Genomic DNA, 24,478 nt, shown 5'->3' with positions numbered 1-24,478 from the left:
ATATATTAGGGAACATCTTACACAAATCAACCTAGCCCCAAACTAAGCAAAGCTTGTATTATGGGTGCTAGGCGACGATATATTTACATACTTATGTAGATAAATACATACCTACTTATATACATAGAAAACACCCATGACTCAGGAACAATTATTTGTGCTCATCACACAAATAAATGCCCGAACCCAGGACCATCGGCTTCACAGCCAGGGTCACTACCCACTAGGCCAGACCGGTCGTCATATTAGTTCTGTCACCGCGTGTAAACAATATTCGTTGTCTGGCAACCCCATAATGTGCATTCGGCGACCACATTAGGTGGACGACCAGTTTAATTAATCCTGTTTTACTACAAAGTTTAACCTTTTGGACGCCAATGACCGATATATACGCACCGTAGGTTCAACACCAAAGACCGATTAATCGGTCATAGACCACAGAGCAACATAGACCTACATGCATATGCATAAAGTTAAATTTCAGTTTTGACACTTCGGTGACGTGCCGTCTGGATGACTGCTTTTGTGTTTACCACGGCGTCGAAAAGGTTAAAGGCTGTAGGTACCTATATCACCTATATGTACCTATCTGTCACAGTGTTGCTGCTCTTTCAAATTCACTCTTTTTCTAAATTTAGTATTAGAAGGATTATTGGAATTAAAACATAAAAGACTTTTCAATCAATATATTTATAATAAAAATAAATAAATTAAAAGTATTACATGCCATGCATCTTACGTAAACATGAAAAAATAATTTACAGGTACATCTTTTAGGTATTCATAATAATCTTTGCATAATATCGATATAACATCTAGAGAATTGAAACCTCCCTCTCCTTAACAACAGTTAAAGTTATTTATCATAATTTAATATTTTTGTAACTAACGTCCATTTAAACACTTTTTATTACATTTATCTTAGTTCTATTTAATGAGTTCACAAAGAAATTGGTGCACAATGCAAATTGTATGCACTCATTGCTAGATATAATTAGTAGGGACACTAAATGATAAAACTTAAACAGTATGGATTATATTGATGGACGTAACAATAATAAAAGTATATCAAAGTATCAGCTCAGTCCTAAACGTAGGAAGTATTGTTTAAAAATTTCAGCAAGTGAATGTCACACACGAGATGTTTATCTATTCTTTAATTGTATTTCCCGTTCAATGGAGGGTGAAAATAAATGCACATCACAGAATAAGGGTCAAAGTATTCGTCAGTTTAGCGCCGTGCGCGGGGAGAGAGGGGAAAGGAGTCCATGGAGCGTTTGGAGCCGATGGGGAAATGGGAGAGGTCGATCTCGTCCATGGGGTAGTCCGGTCGGTTCCTTTTCTTGTCGTAGATCGACCTGGAATATGATACAAACATTAGCAGAGCTTCAAGATTTCATTGACTAGAGGATGAAAATGTGTAATGTCGCAGATTATTGTAAACAGTGCAGAAAGGCGACGCTTAATAGTATACAATACAATACGAGAATTAGCACAAGAAGGCGAAAACATGCCGTTGCAACGCGGGTTATTGTAAACAATGTAGGATAGCGCCCTTCTATGGAATAATTATTCTATTTAAACTTCACATTTAAGTGAATAACTTTTTTTTATTCTATTAAATGATTTGTTTGATTTGTGCAGGTCAGATGGCAGTCGCTTTCGTAAAGACTAGTGCCTACGTAAATTCTTGGGATTAGTTGTCAAGCGGACCCAAGGCTCCTATGAGCCGTGGCAAAATGACGGGATAACGCGGGGAAGATAATGATGAAATGATTTGTTTCCGCTACCCAAAGTTTATCTGGAAGAGATCGCTGTTAAGCGATAAGAGTCATAAGACCGCCCGTTGTCTACCTCTATCTTTAATCAATTGTTTTCTTTAAGTTGTATCTTTTACTGAGGTGTGCTAATAAAGAGTATTTTATCTATCTATTCTACTATTGACTGAGTAGGCATACCTGAAGTCAAGCCATTTTTAGTGACTATGAAATAAATCAATAATAAGTAGGTATGGGTAGAGTGAAATCGAAAAAGTTCATACAAGTTTTTTTTTTCGCAAAAGGATCCAACATCCGCAGTTTGTTTACCAACGTTAGAGGAACGTTGAGCGGCAAGTAAACGTTATACCCACCGGATAGAAAACGAAATTGATGAAACCAAGTTAAACAAAAAGTGACTGAATAGTTGAATCAAACATTTACTTTACTAGCGTCGTGCGTAAAATAGTTTGATCAAAGTGACTCGCGTCAATTTCGATTGTACCTGTAGTTTACGCCTTCAAAGTTTCGAAACTGTTTAAACCAATATAAGTTTAGTTTAGTTTAGTTTACTGAAATGTTCTACTATTGCAAGTAGGTTAGGATTGTCTAGGAAGGTTGGACCGACTAGGAAAAACAGTTGTAATACAATTTATAAATAAGTGATACCGTTTAACTCCATAATTTGTGATAACTTTGTGAAATTGTTCAACATGATAAATTCAGTGAACGACACCGACATTGACCTAATGATATACCTTCCCCTTTTTATACAGAAATCATTATATTCTTCAATTATTCTATAATGTATTTTAATAAGAAGTTTTGATGAGACTATAAGGAAATTTTCTGAATATTTTTTACGATCAGGTACTAAGTAGATAAATTGCAATTAGTATAATTAGGTAAACATTAAATATAAATTATGTTAACATATAAATAAACGTTAAAGCAGAAAAACGTAATTAAACATGGTACTTTGATTCATATAGCAGTCTCTCTGACTCGCACGAGGAAAATAATATGACTAAAGAACGAAATTTCAAATTCAAGTTGAGAGATTTTCAACTGCCATTTTGGGTTCACTGCAGCAAGTAGTGCGCTAGTTCCAACTTCAAGGGGCACCTGTGTTCTATTAAGGTTTATTACTGCTACAAAAAACTAGAAAATAATAAGGTTTCAAGTTGTTTAACTGACGAAATAGCAGATGTTCTAAAATTCTAGGAATCGGAAAATCTCGGTTCTCGCCATACACATTACACATTCATTCCCGGGAGCATTCCCTAGAGCCAATGTAACGGACCGGGTTCCAAACTTATGATGGTTTACCAGAGTTTTGGCTCGTCCGTGCATGGGAAATAAATGGTATATTACTCCTACAGATCACATAGCATAATAAATTGAATCGCGGTTACCCACATTGGTGTACTAAACCTCCTAGGTATAGTACTAAAATATCTAGAGTGAAATTGTTACAGCTCACTTTTGAAACGTTCACGATTACGAATTGTGACATGTTAGTTATAAAAAAATGCAAAAAATTAGTTTCAAGTTTCAGGAGTTAAGATGGACCATTGTTGTATAAAATGTGTAGGACAAAACTGATTGATGCCTTTGCAGCGTAGTGTTGCGAGAAAGGAGCTTTTTCAAGCGGAGTCTGTGTGTTACTCGAGAATGGAATAAAATGCAAATATGATTAAAGTTCTCTCGAGGGTTCATAAATTTTAACGAAGATTCGTATCATTCGTATGACCGATGCGTGCCAAGACAAATCAGACAGATGCAGGGTAATGGTGGCGTTAACACTTAGTATAATTAAGAATGCACTCGTCTCTCCGTGACTATAGTATTAATGAATACGCTTTTTGCATGCGTGAGGCGTGAGTGACAGATGTTTTATCCGCGTCCAGATATACAAAATAATACAAAAGTCGATGCGAACAGGCAATTTAAAGTGAATAAATTCTAAATCAAATCATATCCATACAATATGCATGAGCCCCGCGGGCCTAAGGCGTAGCACAAATCAAATGACTCATTCATCGCGCTACAGTTCTACGCCGTAGGCGCGTAGCGCACATACTTCACTCATACCTAAGGTAGCTAGTTTGAGCTTCGGATAAAAAGTCCGTCTGGAAAACAAGTGATTGTAGTTTCACGTAGCATTGAAGGGATAACATGGGATGGGATTAATGACCTCCCGAGTACTTTGGTTCGAAACAGAGTGCCGGAAGATGCATCTACGGAAAGCTCTTAATAAGGTTGTATGAGAGCATCGTTGTGCAAATCCTCGTGGTCTTTGATTATAACAGCAGCTACTTGCTATTTTTGATGGTACTTAATGATGTTTTTGGTTGATATGATGAATTGTTATATTCAGTCGTAGTAACTTACACAGGGGTGTCGAGGTAGTTGGGGCCGAACATGTGGTAGAACCGCTTCGCGTAGGGGAAGGGCATCGACGTCTGGTCGATCTCGTCGAAGTTGCGCTTCCTCATGAAACCCAGCTCAGATCTGCCGAGAAAAGACGTTTAATATCCAAGAAAGCGGCAAATATAATAGTACGTCAAATGTAAAAAAAAGGTTACAGACATGTTCTAGATACGGAATTACTAGATAAAATATAGTCCGCGTAAGCTAACTCTGCACCGACATTGACAGAACAAAGTGTGAAGTGTCATTACAAACTCTAAGAACAAATTAAATTACTTTCTTATGAAAATATTTTAATTTGCGTTTTATACAAGTAGTCACAGTAGTGTGACTATAAACTATAAACGAAATAAATATCATATACAAAGGAAAAAGGTGGCCGACCGGTTCAGGCATCTGTCGCGTAAACGGAGGACGCTGGTTCGATTCCAGCCCCGGACACTGGATGCCTTAGTCATTTTTCCTTTGTGTATGATATTTATTTTGTTTTTTGTCATTACAAACATTTGTAACGTGAGTCATTACAAATTTGCCATTTATTATGACATTTTCATTCTACACATTCATTGCAAGTGTCGTTATTTAAAAAAAAAAAAATTATAAAACATGGCCATACAAAAATGAAACAAATGAATGCTGAAACTCTGAACATGAATGCGCACCTGCTAGGCCCGTGATTGTAATAATCATCATATCCTATGTATTTATCAACTGAACATCCGGTCGTTCAGTCTCGCCTTATGAAACTTGAGATAATAAGGTAAAAGTGGCAGGTACAAATCAGGCACTTTGACGGGAAAATCGGCGTTGTGATATTTATGTTCATACTAAGGACGTATAAGAAATCTTGCAGGGGAAGGGAGTTATTACATTATTGAACTTGGAATGAATCATTGATTCTTGGAAACAGATCGAAGTGTACGTGTAGTACTTAGTGTATTATTTCGACTCGAAAGTATCTCAACACCCTTATGGTGCATAATGACGCGTTACACAACTTACTCCATGACATCCAAATCGCATCCATATACAATTATAAATCGCTTTCCTGCAAACAAAATACAAACCTACAATTCGAAATGTTTTGTCATTTCAAGCCGCCGTTTCCGTATCAACAAGTGTAGATACTCCTTTAGCCTTTTCAACCTAGCGTTATGGAAATCTGCATTAGCCGACTTAATTAATGAGATAGTGTGACGCATCACTTCAGTTAATTAAAAAGTGTCTTGCTTATGACATCCAAGCAATTTTTTGTTCGCGAAATACACTTGTTCTTTGAATTTATTAGCATTGTTCCAATTTATAATGATATTATTACCTACTCGTATACTGAGGATATTCACAAACACTGTGGGGAAACGTTTTACGAGGTGCTTAAAATTATTATGTTTGTAGATGAGGTACAATGTACCTACACTTTTTTATTTTCTTTGTAACGTGAACGTTCTAGTGATTGACATAATGATGGTAACATTTGACAGCATATTTGTCACCTTCATTGAAATGTGTAAGCTAATATTATTGTAAGTGACATATACCTATAATGGAATTTGATTTCAATGTTGTTCCAAACTAGCCAAAATATAAACATAAACAGTAATAAGCATCACGTAAAATAGTGCGATGCGTGCTCTATAAATATAATGAAAAATCGATATGCAAATTTGTCGAAACCTAATAAAACGTTACCATATTTACGGTCGTAAAATTTACCACTATCTCTGTAATTAATTTACCCGTCACGTTTTACGTAAATTATTTAGATCCTTGTTTGACAAACTATCACCTGATTAGTTTTCCTTCAGTAAACACGTAGGATGTAACATTTTAATTCTCCTTTGAAGGACAAATAAAATTATGGTAAATAACGATGCCTAAAAGTTAGTTATTATTTATAGATTGTTACATAGAAAATATACTCGTAAAAGCACGTGGTAGGTAAATATTCCCTGAAATGAATTTAAAGTGATGGTGAAGACAATATTATTTATAGTAACAGGAGTTTTATTTAAGATATTCCATTTATTCAAGTTGAAAACAATAGCCTAGAAAAAAAACCGGTATAGTTTTTGAAGCGGGTAGTGACTCCTCCTGATCATGTAATCTCAACGTTTATCAAGCGCAGCGATTGGCTGTGCCGAGCCAGAATAATATTGACCTGGTCTTAACAACTATAAGTTGACGAGGTCTTTTAAAACTGGTTCACCTCAAGTAATTAACAGGTGCTCCGTAGCCACGCCAATCGCAAAGTAAAATTGTATCGGGAATTTTGCGAACGAAAAATTACGTGATCAATACATTTTTTTTAGTTTCGATTACCGTTAAGATAAGATAAGATTAAAAGATAGTCAAGGCAAAAACCGTATTAAAGTGTAAAATTCGTACAAAAGTAACTAAATGTATGTGAATGACAGATACCACCACATATTTAATACCTAGATGACGCAAATATCGCGATTTGTATTGAAACCAAGCGTGCCGACTTTTTCATACAAAAATTACGCATAACATAGTTTTAAAATACTTACCTGTGGTAGGAAATATGTCATTGCTCGCAATTTTTGGGCTGTTGCAGTTAATTATCACGCAACGAGGCATTTTTTAAGTTTTCACGGACGTCCAGCTGCAACAACTGAAGCGCATGGATTGTCAAGAGCGACGGTCAACCTCGACGCTTGGTCGGGGTTCGAACACGCGAAGTAGATGCATTTGCGTCATCTATGGTATATTTATATCTTTGGATACCACCGAAACGAATAGAAAAATGCTAGCCAATAGCCAACACGCTATAATTCCAGGTCAGATAATCCCCACTTACCGGTCGATCTCGTCGAAATTGCGCTTGGGGGGCTCTCCGTAATATCCGTAGCCGCCTGCCAGCGCCCACATCTGCTTGTCGCTGTACGGGCTATAAATGAAACCGACATGAGTCACCAGTCGGTCATTTAGATGACTTCCATCAAATGAAAGTAGTATTTAGTCGTCGTCAGACAGTTAACTATACATGCTTCTATTCCATTTTTTACCAATTAGTTTCAAACATAAATACCTACTTGCGATCAATAACCATAGCTGCAAAGAGCTTAACTCAGCGGATTCCTTAACACCAGTTAATCATACTTACATCACAAAGGCTGTGAATTCAGGCAAATTATCCGTCCCTAGAATTAATAACTACTACGGGGATAGAACCCTTAGGAAAAGAATTCCATACTTACTTAATAGTTTGCCTGAAGCCATAAGACGTGAAAGTAATGTCTAAATTTAAATCTATGTAAAAAAAAACATTACCATATAAATAGTGTAGTAATTGATTATAAGTATCTACTATAAGTTGTTTAAGTTACGTTACTATTAGCGCCACTTGCACCATCCTACTAACCCGGGATTAACCTGTTAAACCGTTAACTCAGTGTCAAATTGTACTGTCGCTCATTTGTGACTATCTTGAGAGATAAATAATGCATTGTGATAAGAGATGGATAAAACTGAGTGTTACTGTTTTGTGTCATTTACTTACCCGGTGTTATCTTGTTAAATCGACCAAATAACAAATAAACTTAAAGAAATAAAAATGGTTGATTATTCAACTTTCAGATAGAACAGCATTTGGTTAAACGAAACAACATGGAACATGAGTGCCGATTGATAAGTTTTTTATTATAAGTGTTTTCAATCATCTCAGAACTTAAAATCTCGTATGCCCTTCTCTAAAATAATTTTCATTCAATGATTTTATATTTTCTGATGAATACGTGATACATAACATAAGACATACGAAGTTTATTAAGGATACATATAACGTCCACACTGTTCGGAGACATTATTCCCCTTGTACCATGTTTCGAGTGACTGAACAATTTATTTGACTCCTGTCCCTCAAACACATGGAACTCTCTCGTGGAACACTTTGTTATCTCAGCGCGGAACAAAGGACTCCGGGGGTCAATTATCAGGCGAGGCCATTAAATGAGCAGTTGGCGAGTTGGCGTTAACAAATGACTGATAAAAATAATGGCATGAGAAATAACAACAGAGTCCTTGCTCGGCTTTGTAAAATTGAATCTGTTAATTAATTTTAAATGTTAATACGATTTGATTATAATGCACAGCAGGTACTTGATTCCATTTTACGTTCAATGTATAAAATCCATAATAGTTATGGACTTTAATTATTAAAGTAAATGCTTGCGATACAACGTGGGAATGTCGCCAGCATCCTTCGTACAATACCTCAAGGTCCTATTTTAGATTTAAGCTAGTTATTGATTTAGTTTAGTAGTACACCTGTATATACCTTTTATGTAAATAAATGCTGTATGACATGTCTAAAAAAAAGTGAATGCTTGATGACGATGATGATGAAGTCCTAGCCGATTTTGGCCATAATAGCGACTTAGTGTCCCTACTGGACTCGGCATAAATATTTTTATAAAATTTAATTAAAATTACATGTTATGTTAGGCATGTTAGAGTGTTAGCTGCTCCTCTCTCGATGGTAGCCCTTAAATAACTTGAGTACCCAGTTTTGTTAACAAAGGTACGGGCGTACTTTGGGCATATTATCATACCGCCAACATAATTGTATGTGTTGGCTGCCGCTGGGCGTGCCATAGTAAGTTCTTCAGAAGGTATCTTCGATAACTTTGTAATAAAGTTAGTTTTCGATTTCTTATTGTTAAAATATGATAGACGAAATTTCCGTACCTACTTGTGAAACCATTTACTGATGTTTTTTATTGACCTCATGATTTAGCAAAAAAGCGATTGGGGACACACACATCTGATGGGCAGGACGAAGAATGTTTACCGGAAATTACAACAATTACTGTAGACTTTTATATCTTCGTAAGCTTCTGGTTCGGTTGGTACAGTCAGGAAACAGGAATGATAAATGTAAGACTAAAATATTGATATTGGTTTTCATGAATCGACTCTTTGTGAAACTTTTTAGAGCTATTAGCTTGTGTTATAAGCAGTTTTATATTTTATACCCATTTTGTCACAAAAAAATATCGAATTTTAAATGTTGTACAGCTATCGATTAAGTTGAGTCAATCTATGTTACTTCTATAACATTGTTACTTGTAGCTTAATAGCACTGAGCCCAGGGATTTTTGTTATCACTAAGGGCCTCCCCACACTAGCGTCTTTTGAGCGTCGGCATCTAGTCAGCGCTATGGAAAATGGCGTCGCTGCGCAGTTGAGCCAGCGTTGCATCGAACAGAGTTGACTTGACGCCGACGATCGGGAGACACTGCGGCTAGCGTGGGGTGGCCCTAAGTAATGTATAATTTTTCAAAGCTTAAAACTGTTACAAAAGATAAAGTACGGCGAGTGGCAATATTGCATGGACATATTATAAATGAATTCATTCAAACAGTGGACATGCGATTTGCCGCTGGGTGTCCCTAGAAGTTTCCAAGGGCACAGCAACCCATGCTCACATTTCAACTACACACAAATATTAAATGCGGTATGGTGTCATACAATTGGCGAACTCAATCTTAACTTCAACACATCCGTCTTTTGTTAACATTTCAAATTAATATAATTGGGCCTTGAAGCAAGTTATTTTCGCAATATGTACCTATATAGCAAGCTAGCGAAATGTATGCCATTATTTATTCCGTACCAAACTTTAATATTAAAAGGAAACTCTCATGTTCGAGTTGTTGAAACCGACTCATTTTATTCGTGTGCTGGATCCAAATATCTACCTACCTATATTAAAAACCGCATTCGAGTTCGCGAATGTGGAGTCTAAACGGCTATAATTTTGGGCGGATGATATATATGCATGCAAAAATATATGTGATTCAAATAATAGGTATTATGTGGAATAAGGCAGAAGCCCTTGCTACATAATATTAAGGTGTTCGTTCATAGCGTTCGTAGCAAAATAACATTTAGGTATTCGTTCCTATTCTTTAAGATATCCAGTGAAGGTAATATTTATTTATTATTGATGAAGGCCAATATGGACTGTTATGCTGTTAAGGCAGTTAATGTGCACTTTATTGGACCACTGTATGCATCGCAGCGGGGCCTCAACCGCTTTCTCTGAATAATCTACCCCCCGCACGGAGAAAATACCCTTGAAAGCAAAATCCGACACATTTCAGACAAATGGAGGTGCAATCCAGCTCAATACTTTGACCCACTATGGGTTTTGTAATGTCCCTAATGAAATTAATTTACAAGCAAATAGTAGCTGGGAATCTGTATTATGCTTATTGATTTATGGAGTTACCTACCGAGAAATATGACAATGCAACGAGATTGCAAATTGGTTTAATAGGCGCATATCATTCATTCGTTACGTCGTGTAAGTAATCTGAATGATAAACAAATAACTGATTGTGATGATACTGATGAGGGTTATCGAATAAACGAAAAAATTACAACGTGATAAAGCTTAGTCAAGTAGATGTCACTCGGCTCATTGTGATACCCCGTAATTCAGTCTTTTTATTAAGTTACGATGCAACATGTCGTTTTCTTTCGACGTTAGACACGTAGGTAAAAGTAGAAGCACACATTGATTGGTGAGACTTACTTGCTGTCGTATCGCCGAGCCAGGTAAGGCAGAAGACCGGAGTGGTGAGTTTCACGAACTTGCCTCACGATACTACTCTCCGCGCTTGGGGCCTTGTGACCTAGTTATACCAAGTCATAAAGATTAAGATTAGTCACACATTGGCACGTTCACTGGGGGTTACGGTAACACTACCGCCAGCAAACGTTTAAAATTATATCAATCAAAAAATATAAATCTTACCTCGAAAGGAACTGTTATATAAAAGGGAATAAAAGGCGATTGTGGCTGCAATAACTTTATTTCTATGATATGTAGAACAAATGTAACATTGACAGTGACACTTAAACAAAAAATATTTCAAGGTATCACATGTTGCGTTGTACGATGAGGAATGATAGGTAGGTATACGTATGTTACAGGAGAGTCTAAATTTAAACTGTAGTAAGTATTAATTTGGCCGATTATACAAAGTTAGCGCCACCGAGCGCGTCTAGCTGGCGGACGAAGTTGCTGCCTCCAAGCGAGTCTAAGTTTCTAAGCAAGTTGTTGCCTCCCAGAGTGTCGATGTGCCTCTTGACGAAGTTCGGCCCACCGAGCTGATCTAGGTTCTTCTTCACAAAGCTATTGCCGCCTAAGGAATCAAGGTTTCTTACGAAGTTTCCTCCACCGAGAGAATCTATGAACCTTGTCTGCCTCTGGGGGTAAACGTCTCTCCCAACAAGACTAGAACCTCCAATGCCGTTAAGATTTCTTCCAAGCATAGATGAACCTCCAAGGCCGTTAAGATTCCTCCCAATCAGAGTTGTACCTCCGATGCCATTCAAGTTTCTGCCAAGCATTGTTGAGCCTCCCACTCCGTTTAAGTTCCTACCGACCAATCCAGTTCCTCCTATTCCTCCCAAATTACGATCTCCAAATGCGTTGTCGTATTGCATAAGGAACCGCATGAAATCCTCGAGCTCTTCCGTTTGTTTATATCCTGTAACAAATCGGCAAATCTACATGTGTACAGATTAAGTTCAAACATGAATCATAGTATAAAGTGCATAACAGGAAAATAGTACTTACCACTCTAAATGGAAAACGGATGCACAGTGCACAAAAGCGTTGTGAGACTGTGATTAATCGTTGTGCGAAGGATCAGTGAATGATTGGTGCGCAGATCCATCACCGGAAGAAACACAGGTGTCAGGTCAGAGGGGTGTATTTACAAAACACAACGTGTCATATGCGAACTCTTCAAAACTCGTATCTAAGTGCGTAAAACTAGAAAAGTGGCTACTAAGTAAATAGCGCATTAAATTATTTAACTTGCTTTCACGTTAATAAAGTTCATAATTAATTAAAAAGATATACGAGGTTTAAAAAGCTACATACTTTGTGCAAAAAATAATAATTGGTGTTTTTTTTTAAGTTAGTGCGAATGAGGGTAAAGTGATAACAAGTCATCATTTGGTATGCGAGTGGCGTTAACTTGGAAAGAAAACTCGTGATAAGATATTTATACTTCGTGTTGTTAAGTGGGTAAAAGTGTAGGGTAAGTGTAAAAGTTGTGGAGGTGTGTTAGGAAAATTCCATTGGCATACCCAGTACTGTGCGAAAAGGAGTACAATCACACTTTATTTGAAAACATTCTGTGATCATTGAAAGCTGTGTCGGATCTTACCGGAGTCGAAGCGATCGAAGTTGTGCTCGGCGGCGCTGACGTCCTGTTCCTGGTGAACATTAAATAGAAAGCAGCTTGAATAATGAATTTAGGTTAAAACTTTTGCATAACATCTTATTCAATATATAGAGAGTAAATAGACTGTGCAACAAAATACACAACAAAGAGTGAGTATTAATTTATTAGCAGATATTGTTTTTTGGAGTATGTGGTTGATAAAAAAAGCTCTTGTGGCCTTTATTACGCTTGGTTTGTTTGCGAGGAAATTGTGGAAAAGCCGTCATAAGCTCGTCAGTCCGAGTTGTTATTTGAGAATGAAGCCCCAAGATTAAATATCTGATTGGGGCTTAGCTAGCTATTATACGCATCGGGACAGAGCGCCCGCAAAGCTCTTGATGACTCGAGGAGTCCACAAGTTATAATTATTATGTTTACGATCTTTTTTAGACCGAGCGAAATAGAGCGAAATACCTCAGGTATCACTACTTAGCATAAACGTCACAAGTAATGGGTATTAAATTAGGGTCGAAATACATCTCAAATAAATATACCTTTCCCTTAACTTCTCTTTACATAAAATTTGTATTATTATAGTATAAGTTTTATTTACTCGAGAATTGAGGACGCTATTCGAGAACGCTTTCATAAATTAGCATCGGAAACATTTTTCATCGCGGAAGACAAATATAAATAAAAATATTAGATGTTTATTTCCTTTCGTATTTCTGGCTTATTTCACGAATGAGCTACCTGGTAAGTATTAAAATATTACGAGACTTATATCCCAGTTATTTAAATTCCAATAAAAACGAACGACTGAATAAATAATTCAACTTTACTAAACAAAAGGCATATTATATATCAACGTTCTTTTGTAGTAACTGAATTAAAACACAACTATTTTTTTGTACTTCAGCTAAGCAAAATATTATTTACGTATTCTTGGAACTATTCTTAATTAGTCCACAAAAATATAGACATAGAAAATATAGAACGTGTGTATCTAACGTTTGCTAGTAATGCGCAAATAGACTGAAATACTAGAAATTGTGACAAAATATTTTCAATAATGTAAATATCCAAAGAGGAAAATGAGGACTACGTTTGTATGAAAAGGCGATTTCGCGCGGGTCCTCCACTTTTCCCTCCCTAGCGCTACTTCAGTAACAAGAGACCCTAGCGTATAGCATAGAGTAACTTATACTAGAGCGGTACTGTCATAGTAAATTTTGTAACCCCAGTAAATTCACTGCCATCTGTCGACACACTCTAAAACTAAAAATGAAGATTTATAAAAATACGATAAAATGTATTTAAATATGGATAAATATTTTTTTTTATTTGCATTAATTATTTTTATGATTTTGACCCATGTTCTTTCACTGATATGCGTTAAAATTGTTAAATAACAAACGAAACCGTCAACGCCATCTATACGACAGTAGGCCAAAGCTAGTAGCGCCCTCTGAACGAGAATCAATTTTTCTTGATTTTCGAGGCACGTTTTTTCCTTAGACTGTATCCATCTATTACGGAGTTATATCTATCTTTGCGTATAGCAACAGTTAACCCGCAAAATCGTCTTGGGCCCTTAACTAATTCGCGCCACATTTCACATACACAACTCGAGATTTATGTATAACCTAGCTTATACTGATATTAGATGTTCAATTCTCTCGGGGTATTATTTGATGTTGTTTAAAAAAAAAAGCAATATGTAATTTGCAGTTCGTTAACTAGTTTGATTTTGTTTTTGTGTTAAAATCACGTATATAATTACAAGCTTATACAGTGCTTGAGTTTTATAAGAAAAGTGAATAACTGTCTTCAATATAAAAGTGTCCAGTTATTCTATTTATTTTTTAGCTGCAGTATTAAATAGCTATCTCAGAATCCTAGTCTTCTCAATAGAAATTCTCGAAACGAAAGGCCCATAAAACTTTATGGAATTGTAGTCTCCGCACAACAACAATAAGTAAAGTTAAATAGCAATTACTGTGTGGTAACGAAACATGCATTTTCTGGACAAGATTTAAATTACTTAATTGTTTGAGTACCTGATGAGCATCAGCATTGCAGCAGACTAGGAGAGCCGCGAGAGTCACGGCCAGCGCTCCGCCGGCAACACGCATCATTGTCATCTAAGCAAACAAACATAAAAAATAAATGTATTGCACATGTAAACCATGCATTTGATGAAACAAAGACCCCAATTACTATCAGAATAATAGTGAGATCATTATTAGCTTTGCTTAGTTTTGGGCTATGTTGATCTGTGTAAGATTGTACCCAGATATTTATTTATTATTATCTTGGCAAACCCAGGCAAGGGTACATAATTTTTTTTTCAAACATGCAATTAAATATCGTCCTTATGTGCGTCAAAACAGGCTTCAAATATCACGTTTCGGGCGGAGCAACTCGGGATAATAACGGGACCCTATCACTAAGACTCCGCTGTTCGTCTGTCTGTCACCAGGCTATATCTCATGAACCGTGATAGCTAGACAGTTGAAATTTTCACAGATGATGTATTTCTGTTGCCGCTATAACAACAAATACTAAAAAGTACGGAACCCTCGGTGCGCGAGTCCGACTCACACTTGGCCGGTTTTTTTTTTAATTTTAATGTAAACATGGCGTCTGTGTTCATGAAAAGGCTAAACCGCTGAATTATCCGGCTCCCTACGGTCGGCCGTCTATACGCACTCAGCCGGCAAGCCCTTCTTTCCCGGCGCCTGCAGTAATGTATTATTATTATATAGGTACCTACTCTTACCATTAACTTTTCCCCGCGACGTTGTCTGCGTGAAATGATGATGAATAATAGAAGCTATTCTATTCACGGATCCTATTCATACCAAACTTCATCTTAATCAATTCTGCAGTTTAAGCGTGAAGAGGTAAAAGATAGACGGAGAGACGGTCAGTTACTTTCAAATTTATAATATTAAGTAGTAATTTGATCTTGGCGTCCTTTTCTCGCACTTCAACTAGAATTGACGATCGGTCTGGCCTAGTGACCCTGCCTGTGAAGCCGATGGTCCTGGATTCGAATCCCGGTAAGAGCATTTATTTGTGTGCACAAATATTTGTTCATGAGTCATGGGTGTTTTCTATGTAAGTATATAAGTATGTATTTATCTGTATAAGTATGTATATCGTCGCCTAGCACCCTTTGCTTAGTTTGGAGGCTAGGTTGATCCATGGTTGATCTGTGTAAGATGTCCCCTAATATTTATTTATTATTTATTTAATTAAACAAAAAGTCGTAATCCACCTAAATTCACGTGTAGCTCCGATTTTATTTGAATACTACAAACTACAGCCTCTGTTCTGATTGTAGCTTTAGCCTTGTCCTCTTTTAAAGTTATTTGCCTTAGGAGGTACGTCCTGTTTCTTTTTATTTCACGCGGCGCTCATTACGAATGCATACTTGCATGTTTTAACTTGAGAGAGGCTTTAAAAAAGGCGTTAATTCAGTCTCATGAGAACTTGAAGTATATACACTAAAGCCTTAAAAATAGAAGTATACTTTAATAAAATACCCATAACGCGCCCTCGGGGTCCGGTTTAGTGCTTTAATTATTCTGCTCGTTATTTTTTTCAAAGCAGCGGAATAAAAGAGTAGTTTGATACGTTGTACTTCCTGGTTGTAATATCTAATAAAAGTAAATATTATCCCCTAGAGATTAGTCGTGTGTAGATGCGGTCCAAAATAAATACAATATGTCTACAATAAACATTAAGAGTGATTGAAGTCGGTCGACCTCTATTTTCCCGTTTAGTTTCCAGTGACTTCATATTACAAGTATTTTTGTTTCAACATTTCTATTGTAAATATTACAGTTCACCATACATAAAAAATAGCAAATATTGCATAAAGTTTTTATATGAATACAAGTCCATTATGGCTATTGGTTCGTTATGATTATCTTTTGAGTATTCACGTATAGCGTCCACCATACAATAATATGGGAGTGTTTAGATCAATAGAATATAGGATTAAATTTGCTCTGGTTTAAAATCGAATGAAACAAAACAAGTGCATTTAAAATCATCTAAATTTCATAGAACATATATTGTCCTAATATTAGGACAGAGGGACTCTACATGATAATTAAAAAATTTTTTTATTAAGTTTTGCTCGCTTTTAGACGTATTTGTTAGTATGGTCATAATTTAAAAATAAATTAAAATTTATTTAAATTTTATCGCGGCATTTGAAGACCGCAGAATGAATAAACCATCTCATAAAGCTGTATAAATTGCATTCCCTCAGTGTGAATAATAATAGGTACCTATACCTACTCCTACTAATAGTCCTCTCTGCACTCTCAGTGTTAGTGTCCACGCTTAATAAACTTCTCTAATTATTGCGTTTGCTACCTAAAGTTTTAGTTTTTAAATTATTTCTCGTATGTCACTGGATTACATACGAAAAGAAAAACTATAAGATATAATTTTGCCATTCCGTCTTTAAATTATGTGACACCTATAGGGAGCGTACCTATATACTATGATCAGTGATCACGCTAACTTTGGACAAACTTGACAGTATAAAAACGCGTATGTAGGTACAATGTACGTATCCCTGTAGCACTTGGCATGAAAACTTAGCTTTGTCCGACTCTATTTGTGTTTGTAATATGACCGCAGAATATACCTATACAATATGCACCTATCAGATGTAAAAACCTTAATAAATACAATCACAGTGAAACTTGTCTGCCAAGATTTACAATAAATGTACTTCATGACTACGATTTTACGTCTTTATTTTAAGTATGAGTTTTAATAGCTTAGTAAGTTCTGAGTAATTCTGAGGAAAGGATACATTCAAAATACACGCTATTGTTAAATAATCGTATTTAGGCAATTGTAGGCATTTTGCCATATTTTTGTTTATAAAATTTTAATGACCTCATAAAATTATATGGGCCGTTAACCATACCCGATGAAATAGGAGCTACGATTAAAATTAAGAAGGTATAAGGATATAGAGGATATCCTACTTTTCCTAAAGTAATTTTATTTTAATTACTTGAGTAGCAAAGTCATAAGTATATAGCATAGATATTTCGTGGAGGTACTTAAAACGTAAAATTGGTGCAAATAGTAGGTAATATAAAAATTATAGAAATATTTTAAAAACTTTATTTTACTGATAGGCTATCCGACTTCCCATTTTAGGATCTGTCAAGTGCAATGCAGAGTTTATGAATAGGTACGTTTTCGCAATAAAACCCTGATTATGATTGGAAAAAATGAGACTGGATTAGTAGATAGTATAGATATTATTTTTGTTATTCTTAGAAAAACAATATTTGAGCGATAATTTTAGTCAATTTGTTTGGAATCTACATGGTACACAGAAATAAAAATAAATTTGTCTATTTTCACGAAACTGCGTTACTTGACAACTATCACAAAACTTATGACGCGACTTTTTAATGGAATCTTTCGTGCGTAGTTAGAACACCAGTCGGAATACTATAGGGAATCACCATATCACCACAGACTACCTAATGACCTAATGACCGTATGTATATGAAAGGCTGGACATGGTCCACTTTTACTTTTGTCTGTATTTAATCACTAAAGAAATGGTTACTTATTTGACTTCTATTTAAGACGTTTGGAAAGACATCAACGCGCATCTTTACTTCGTGGGTAGCTTCTTATTTATTACAAAAGAACAACACTTATACACTACTAAAAAAAGAGACGATTTTTAAAACTATTTTGAAATATGCATAAATCAAGTACACAAAAATATAAAAATCTAAATCGCTGGGGATGAAGTAAATTGGTTTTGCTTTTTTCATTACTTTTCAATCTAGGTAACTTTAACCGAATAAGTATTTCGACTAAAACAGACGTAATAACGATAAGCTGATGATAGTAACTTACTTAACACGCATATAATCTACCTGAAAAAGCACATGGACTAATATGTTACAAAATATTGGTATTTGAACTATTTGACTACATCCCCCCGCCGTCGGCTGAGAAGTGTGTCGTAGTAATTTATCGGAAGCGCTCTCCCGAGCCTGTCGGCATATTTTATCCTTCCCCACACGGCTTTATTGACGTTATCGAGTTAAGTATCAGTGAAGGACCAATTCGAGTTTTAGTTATGCGAACTGATTCTGATACGATACTGATCTGTTAGTGTCATACGAGGCGTTTTTGGTTGAAGAAATGTCACTTTTGACACTGACAGATCAGTATCGTATCGGAATCAGATCGCATAACTAGAACTCGAATTGGGCCGTTACACGTGCAGCCAATCACGTCAATTACGTTATATCTGAATAAATGAACCGTAATTTATACAACTGACATATCTATTTTTCTATTTTTAAACAACGTGGTCTTGTTGAGAGAGGATTAAAATAGAGATTATATGCCCTTTAACGTTAGATGTAATAAAGTCAAGGCATGAAGAAGTATTTTTATCGATATGTGGTTATAAACGCATTTTGGAATAAGAATCTCTAAATGTTGAAGGACACGTGTTGATACAGTGCAGTAATATATTCTACAGTACATATGGTGCTAATTTACCGCCCTAGTGCGGTAACTAGCACTATACGTGCGTACGTCGAAAATTTAATAGGCCATATGTACTGTAAAACGTTGTACAATACACGTGCGAAAAGGTAATTCGCTACTCGTGTCGATGTAAAACACTCCTGTCGGGAGTGTTTTAATTTATCGTCACTCGTTGCGAATTTCTTATTTTTCGCACTTGTATCGTAATGTACAATTGGTTCACAGACGACGTATACTCGATAATTTGCAATACCTAGCTAGCTGTTTCTTTAAAACTGGGGCTTTACCTCTCATACATTTTCATAAGTTATGTTATGTACTTATTTTTAGTTTATATACCAATTTTAAATGTAATAAACAATCAATTTAATGTGTTGGCAAAGCTGTCATCTATTTCCAATGTCCTTTTATTTAAATCATTAGTTACGTTTGACTGATTTTCCGCCTTTGATAGAATTAAAGTTATCCATGCAGCCATCTGGAATGTTCATAGCTAGTAGGCTAACCCTTTCAAATATAGCTTATTGCATTCGTCTTAATGGGAAATCCAGAATCTTGACAGAAACTTTTAATATTGTCTTCGGTTACCGCGATAGTTACTCATGAAATAAAACTATGAAAACGGATTATATCGCGTATATTGAATTTATAATACATCCCGACGTTTCGAACTCTTTACAGCGTTCGTGGTCAACGGGTGACTCAAAGGGTAAAGAGTTCGAAACGTCGGGATGTATTATAAATTCAATATACGCGATATAATCCGTTTTCATAGTTTTATTTCATGAGAAACTTTTAAATTAAGAGCTATTAACAAACCAGTAATCATGCTGACCATAAATGTATGTTTAAAGCTAATTTTGTCCATCAAAATGATGAACGTGATTTAGATTTAGTATTTACATTAATCAGGCTTCATTTTATTTAAAAAAGGTACAGGATTGAGAGGCATTTTGTCTTGAGTTTCCCGAGGGACTATTAAATATGACCGCGTCAAAATCGGCATCTCGTAATTAAGATTTACATCCACGATATCCTTTAAGTCGGGTAATACGATCCGGAGAAATATGCTTTACAACGACGCAGTGATACAAAAAGGCGGATATGATTTAAATTAATCGTATGGCAATATAGACAAATAGAACATAAAACTTTTTTTATATGACTTAATAATTTTTGCTTTATTTTCTAAAACTATGATCGCGTCGCCTTCAAACGTTATGGCGAAGATTATTGTGAAAAGCAGCGGGTATGCTTTTTTGAAATAAAAAGAAATCTGTTTATCATTGTAGGCTGTAATTAAAATACATACTGTATAATAAGAAATGACATAGCGCTTAATTCAAGTAATAATTAATATACAAGAAAGTTAATGGGTAAAATACAAATAAATAAATGATATATCTAAACGACTTTAGATAACAAGACAGTTAATATCGTACAGTTATTTATATACTCTATATATTTCACTCAAAATGTAGTAGGTACCTATAATATTTTAGTAGGTACTCAAATTAAAAAATAATGAATATGGGGCAAATGTAAGCAGCATTGTAGGCACTTAACTGATATAAAGCTGCAAATTAAATGGCCGCTTCTCGCCTGAAAGTCGTAAACTGGGAGTGTTCAATGTCACTAAATATCATAAAATGTTTGTGTTTAATAAATACATTATGAAACCACGCTTACATTTTTAAATGATGCGAGGTCTTTTAATGATACAAAGATAAATCTAATTATTTTATGACGTTAGCCGCGTAAGCTGAAGACGCGAGACTTTTTAAACGTTGGAGTGTTAAAAGCGTCTAATAAAAATCATGATTTTTGGAAATTACTTTATCTGATAACAAATGTTGTAAGGTAAAAATTGTATTTTAATTGAAATAGGAAAATAATAATGGTATCGGTATACCTTTTTCTTCGATATGCTTTTCACCCTAGCAAGCACGAGCTGTACAGTTAAGGGCATAAATATATGTATATACATTTTCAAAGTTTCAAAAATATGTGTAGGTACGCTCTTACACCTTAGACAATAAAGTCTTGTTTACATATTTTTGAGCCATTCGTCTGGATCGATATTTTTGCTTTCGACTGTACAAGGGAGCAACACCTGTTGAAACTGCCTCCACTCCACCACTAGTCTACTCGTAGTTTAGGCATGGTCAGTAACATAATAATCACTTTCCAGTTCACTTTCTTGGCACATGCGGAATTTATAAATACTATTAGTACTACTTTTTAACTTATGAGATTTTTGACGCACACGCAGTTATTATTGTTTTTTACTCATTATCTTTATTGCACTGAATTAAACATTCTTGTAATAAATTAAAGGGTAAAATTAATTAATAAATAAATATTCTTGCTATCGATCGAAATATTTTTCATTTAGAAATTTTATTTATACTTTTGCTGAGTTTACATATCCTGCTTTTCTTTGTATTTTGTTGATTAACCATTGTTGCTGTGTTTTGTTGTTAACAATTTGGAATTTACTTTTGTACAGTTTATGTTTTAGAAATGATCACCAAATTTTAGCTGTATTGCATGACTATGTTAAAAAACGAATCTAAATTCTCATTATCAACATTCCAATTTTATACATAAGTAAATACTAACGTGAACAGTGATTCAATTTGTCAAAGAATGTAAAACTCGAAATTAAGTTTCTGTTAAAAGTTTAAAAAAGTTTTCAAGTCGCCTAACTTTTTACAAACGATACATACCCAGCACAAGATACGTTCAAATGCTTTAGATATTTACTATTGGCATAACATACGACATATAAAATAGCGTACCTCAGTGGTGTTGGTGGTGGCTGGCTGCGGCGGTGGTTGGTGGCGATGTGCCGTGGAGGCCGCCGCGCGCCCTTATATACCGGCCGCTGGGCGGAGCGACGCCCCACGTTGCCTTGCACTGTAAACATTCACGTCAATTGTATTATTTAACTTTATTAAATATCATAGGCACTGAAACATGCCTTATAACTATTGGAAAATTGATTTACAAGTCGATATATTTTTGAAGCATTTACAAAAGCTGTAAATAATCGCTCAAAGTTCCCCGTCTGTGAGCTTTCTGCAAAGTTATTAATTATTTACTAATTTAATTGAGTAAGCAAGTCAGTCAAAACATTATTACAAAAATAATTAGCCTCCGCCCGCGACTTTGTCCGCGTAGTTGTTAAAAAATTTGAACCCCATTTTAACCTCCTTTTTTAAAATCCTTTGTTAGTTAAGGTCTACAACATTTAAAAAATATACCTATGTTCCAAATTTAAATGTCCTTCTTTTAATGATTAGCTGTGCATTGTCTGTTATAACGCGACTGTTTTAACATTAAAACTAATTAGATTTGGAGCAATTTGCTAAAAAAAAACCCATACGTTGTAAGCATTTATTACTTCATAATATAAAGTGTTACAAAACCTAAATATATTTTCTTTGGACATTTGTGCTTTTACAAAAAGTTTTAGTTGATCGTTGTGACTTTTAATTGACAGTTAGAGTCAAAACTAATTCGGTATACAAAGTAATAAATACTCCGTAACAAGTTATAAATATTGATTGATCGGACGTAGATATAAGTCCAAGTTAAAAGGTAGTGGTGCCTGTGAATATTATAATACCTATTTGTGTGTCCTCTGAAACGTCTTTTAACTTGTTTGTGTAACAAGCGTGTAGTCGCTTTAAGATACAAAGTTTAGTACACACTTCAGCGAGAAATTTAATAATTTTAGAAGAAATTGGAACGTATAAATATTCAGGAGACGTTGTAAAGCATTTTACAAGTTATTTCTAGCGAAGTAGAATCACTAGAGAGCACATAATCTTAATGTTGCATAGCCATTTTACAACGGTTCTACTTCGATTATACTTCAAGTGGCATTCGGACGTGTATAATCTGATATTGATTTGATATTATTTGCAGTGGTTTTCACTTGCACCAATATTCGTAAGAACTATTATATATGCAAATCAAGAATACTTCACAAATAGATATTTCACTCCATCTCCATATTCTAAATTGGCATCGATTTTCCACTATACCTATAGGGGAGATGCGGATAAGACGGGGACATGAGGTAAGACGGGGCCACCCACACATAGACGAAACTATACGTCACACTAACGCATCGTAATGGCCGACGGGACGCCCCTCCCGCGCGGCCATCTGTCCGATGTCGGCAGCGAGTAAGAGTGCGTGCGTTTGTTCAGTGCAGGTCAAAACGTGTTTACCGATGTTATCGATCTATTATTTGGGAGCTCAATAACTTGTTATAAAACCGTAAGTAATAGAGCCTGTTTAACGTGGATTTTTTAACGCATTTGTGATTGTATTAATTATCGTGTGGCGAAACTCAAAATGCTTGAAGTTTGGTGTGGTTTTTTTTTACTAATATTTTTGGTAAACAATAGTGGCGAAGGCAAGACGGGGCAAATTATGCGAGGCATGATGGGGCTTAATAATTCCTACCTAAAATCGTCGGAAACCTGGGTTGGGTGTCAGCAGTGTGGACGATGGGCCCACACAGCTTGTGCTGGAGTCGACGACGAAGATTTGGAAGATGTCTTGATATGTATTTCTGTCAAAAGAATAAAGTCCCCATCTTACCCTTTGTCCCTATATTGTCCCTTTTTTTAGTATCCCGTCTTGCCCTACATGTGGGGTAAGATGGTGTATTTGCCATTTTTGTTAATTGTTTTTTTTTTTTAATTTGTATGATTAGTTAGCAAGTCTAAAGCTGTGCCAAATAAAACTATAATAAGTAATGAATGTTTGATTAATAAATAACTCAGATATTATTTTAAATACCCTGATTTTTTACTTCTTTACCTTAGCGTCCCCGTCTTATCCGCATCTCCCCTATTTCTTTAAATGTTTTGGACACGCTATCGTCTTTAAGCGTTTTATATTAAAGTCACCTGCAATAAAAACTTCCTTATTTAGTCTTTCTTATTATTTTGACGACCGAAGTGGCCTAGTGGGTAGTGACCCTGCCTGTGAAGCCGATGGTCCTGGGTTCAAATCCCGGTAAGGGCATTTATTTGTGTGATGAGCACGGATATTTGTTCCTGAGTCATGAGTGTTTTCTATGTATTTAAGTATTTATATATTATATATATCATTGTCTGAGTACCCATAACACAAGCCTCCTTGAGCTTACTGTGGGACAGTCAATCTGTGTAAGAATGTCCTATAATATTTATTTATTTAATCTACGCATACGTAAAACTAGTTTGTTAAATAGAAGTTGTAGCTTTTCCATGAATACATCAAAATTACCATTTGGTGATCTATAAATACAAACAAAATTACTATTTATCTCGGGAATAATAATACCACAAACTTCGAAATCTATTTCGACTGACAAAGCAGAGATCCAATCAAGAGCAACATAATGGAGAGAATTATTATATATATGCCTACACCGCCTCTAGATTTGTGTTTCCTACAAAAATAAGCGGCCGTTTGGAACTTGTCTAAGTTATGAGTAGTTACTTAATTCTGCTTTAGGAA

The 24,478-nt window shown here is 35.5% G+C and overlaps 2 protein-coding genes across 3 annotated transcripts in view; one reads left to right on the top strand and one right to left on the bottom strand.

Moving 5' to 3' along the window:
* Positions 1-24,478, top strand: part of LOC134746044 (general transcription factor IIH subunit 2) — a 250,183-nt gene that overhangs the window by 164,869 nt on the left and 60,836 nt on the right. The gene's annotated exons all lie outside the window — the stretch shown is intronic.
* LOC134746012 (orcokinin peptides-like) lies at positions 672-21,901 on the bottom strand. 2 transcript variants are annotated; one of them, XM_063680177.1, is made up of 7 exons: positions 21,757-21,891; positions 14,455-14,538; positions 12,398-12,446; positions 10,750-10,849; positions 7,009-7,098; positions 4,152-4,271; positions 672-1,358 (listed from the first exon to the last, which is right to left on the bottom strand). In XM_063680177.1, exons 2-7 carry the CDS (start codon positions 14,536-14,538, stop codon positions 1,232-1,234), a joined length of 570 nt encoding a protein of 189 aa, XP_063536247.1. In that variant the 5' UTR covers positions 21,757-21,891; the 3' UTR covers positions 672-1,231. The 2 variants fall into 2 exon arrangements, with proteins under 2 accessions (XP_063536247.1, XP_063536246.1); XM_063680176.1 differs by lacking the exons at positions 672-1,358; positions 4,152-4,271; positions 7,009-7,098; positions 10,750-10,849 and adding an exon at positions 11,011-11,710 and having other exon boundaries at positions 21,757-21,901.

This window comes from Cydia strobilella, chromosome 12 (assembly GCF_947568885.1).
Source record: "Cydia strobilella chromosome 12, ilCydStro3.1, whole genome shotgun sequence".
Lineage (NCBI taxonomy): Eukaryota > Metazoa > Arthropoda > Insecta > Lepidoptera > Tortricidae > Cydia > Cydia strobilella.
The sequence above is the reverse complement of the archived record's forward strand: the minus strand, read 5'-3'. Positions and strand labels throughout refer to the sequence as shown.